The sequence below is a fragment of the Vigna radiata genome, unplaced genomic scaffold (assembly GCF_000741045.1).
Source record: "Vigna radiata var. radiata cultivar VC1973A unplaced genomic scaffold, Vradiata_ver6 scaffold_1417, whole genome shotgun sequence".
Taxonomy (NCBI): domain Eukaryota; kingdom Viridiplantae; phylum Streptophyta; class Magnoliopsida; order Fabales; family Fabaceae; genus Vigna; species Vigna radiata.
The window spans coordinates 1-1919 of NW_014544081.1; the positions used below are offsets into that span (position 1 = coordinate 1).

At 36.9% G+C, this 1919-nt stretch overlaps 1 protein-coding gene across 1 annotated transcript; it reads left to right on the top strand.

Moving 5' to 3' along the window:
* Positions 1-19: 19 nt before the first annotated feature.
* LOC106755254 (clustered mitochondria protein) lies at positions 20-1913 on the top strand (the record flags this gene model as incomplete). The annotated part of the gene is made up of 6 exons (XM_014637369.1): positions 20-112; positions 569-625; positions 700-740; positions 1004-1123; positions 1344-1653; positions 1725-1913. Coding segments are annotated over 6 exons (726 nt in total), but the record flags the coding sequence as incomplete, so codon positions are not given.
* Positions 1914-1919: the final 6 nt, after the last annotated feature.

Here is a 1919-nt window from a genome sequence, read left to right on the forward strand (position 1 = left end):
TCAATGTTGGAATTTGTGACATGCTGGAGAACATTCAGTGGTAAAGCATTCAGTTCCTTCCTGTTCAGAAGCCAAGGAACTTGTGGAAACTGGGAAACTTCAATTGGCTGAGGTATATGCCATTCCTTGTATATTTNTTTTACCTTTAACNGGAGTTAATNTATAGAACTTAATNCACGGGGAGCTGGCCTCTAGCTAAGTGGGTTTGGTAGNTTGTAGANNATCTCAGGCACCGACTTTTGCTGCCTATAACAAACAATTAAAAGGGATTGCATAGTGATTGGTATCTGTGGCGTTCTGTGTTTTTGGATTTTAAGATATATTTTACTTTTGGGGTGAGGTGGTGTAAAGGTTAACAGAAATCTAACACTATTACTAGTGGGCTATTTTGAAGTTGTGCGAGAGTTGGTATAACTTGTGGTGATTCTGCATCATAAGATGGAACTTTCATGTGTTCAATATTGTGGTATAAATTTATTAATCCTGGAGGCTTGATTTTTTATCTATATATTTATTTTTTCATTTTCTCCATTGCATGTNTTAACATATATTTTACTGTTTGTTACAGGGTATGCTTAGTGAAGCCTACACTTTATTCTCTGAGGCATTCTCAATTCTACAACAGGCATGAAATTCTCTATTTGTTTGTCTTTCTTGGATGACTTGNGCATAAAATAATCGTTGTTGAATGGGTTTCAGGTTACTGGTCCCATGCATCGGGAGGTTGCTAATTGCTGTCGGTACGTTTAAATTTTATTTCTACCATTTTGGCATGATCCTNCAAGTTTTTCTATTTAAATTCCTATATTAATCATGATATGCAATTCTGCATGTGGTGCTGATTTAGACCTGAATTATGAATGCAAATTGAGCTCATCATTTTCAGTTGTCAGTCCTTGTAAAATTNNAGATTTATATCCTTTGCTTGTAAATTTCTGCTTAATGAAGTCAGTTGAATTAATTTCATGTTGTGTTTAATCTGTGNTGAAACTATTTATTTCAGATATCTTGCCATGGTTTTGTATCATGCTGGAGATATGGCGGGGGCTATTATGCAACAACACAAGGAACTGATTATAAATGAACGTTGTCTTGGTTTAGATCATCCGNACACTGCTCACAGGCATTCCCTTTTCTATTGATCTTCTTTGTTCTTTCCCATAATATCTTAGGGTTGTATAGTGGAATGTTAAAAATCACGTTGGGCCAAAAAATAAACTGGGATACCCATATATAGAAAATTTTGAGATGCATGCATGGTTTTGGACAGACACTGTTGAACAAGTTCAGGTTATTTTTTTTATGTATTGAACCTTTTTTTGTTTCATGTTGACCTGTTGCAGTTATGGAAATATGGCTCTGTTTTACCACGGACTTAACCAGACAGAACTTGCCCTTCGCCATATGTCCCGTGCTTTGCTATTATTAAGTTTGTCATCAGGGCCAGATCATCCTGATGTTGCAGCAACATTTATCAATGTTGCAATGATGTATCAGGATATAGGAAAGATGAACACAGCTCTTCGTTATCTGCAAGAAGCTTTAAAGAAGAATGAAAGGCTTCTTGGCGANGAGCACATCCAAACTGCTGTTTGTTATCATGCTCTTGCCATTGCATTTAATTGTATGGGTGCTTTCAAGCTCTCTCATCAGGTACGTGTTCTGGGGTGTTAAAGTTGGCACACCGGTGAGTGGATAACTAATTTTGGCATTTGGTTTGACAGCATGAGAGGAAAACGTATGATATTCTTGTCAAACAACTTGGTGAAGATGATTCAAGGACACGAGATTCACAGAATTGGATATGGTTCATCAATATCTACATTTGAAGGGTTCTAACTGAGACTCAGCTCAAAAGTGCTTATATTGTGTTGTTGGAAGAGAATAGAAGATAAGCAGCTTCAAAATGGGAGAGGGGT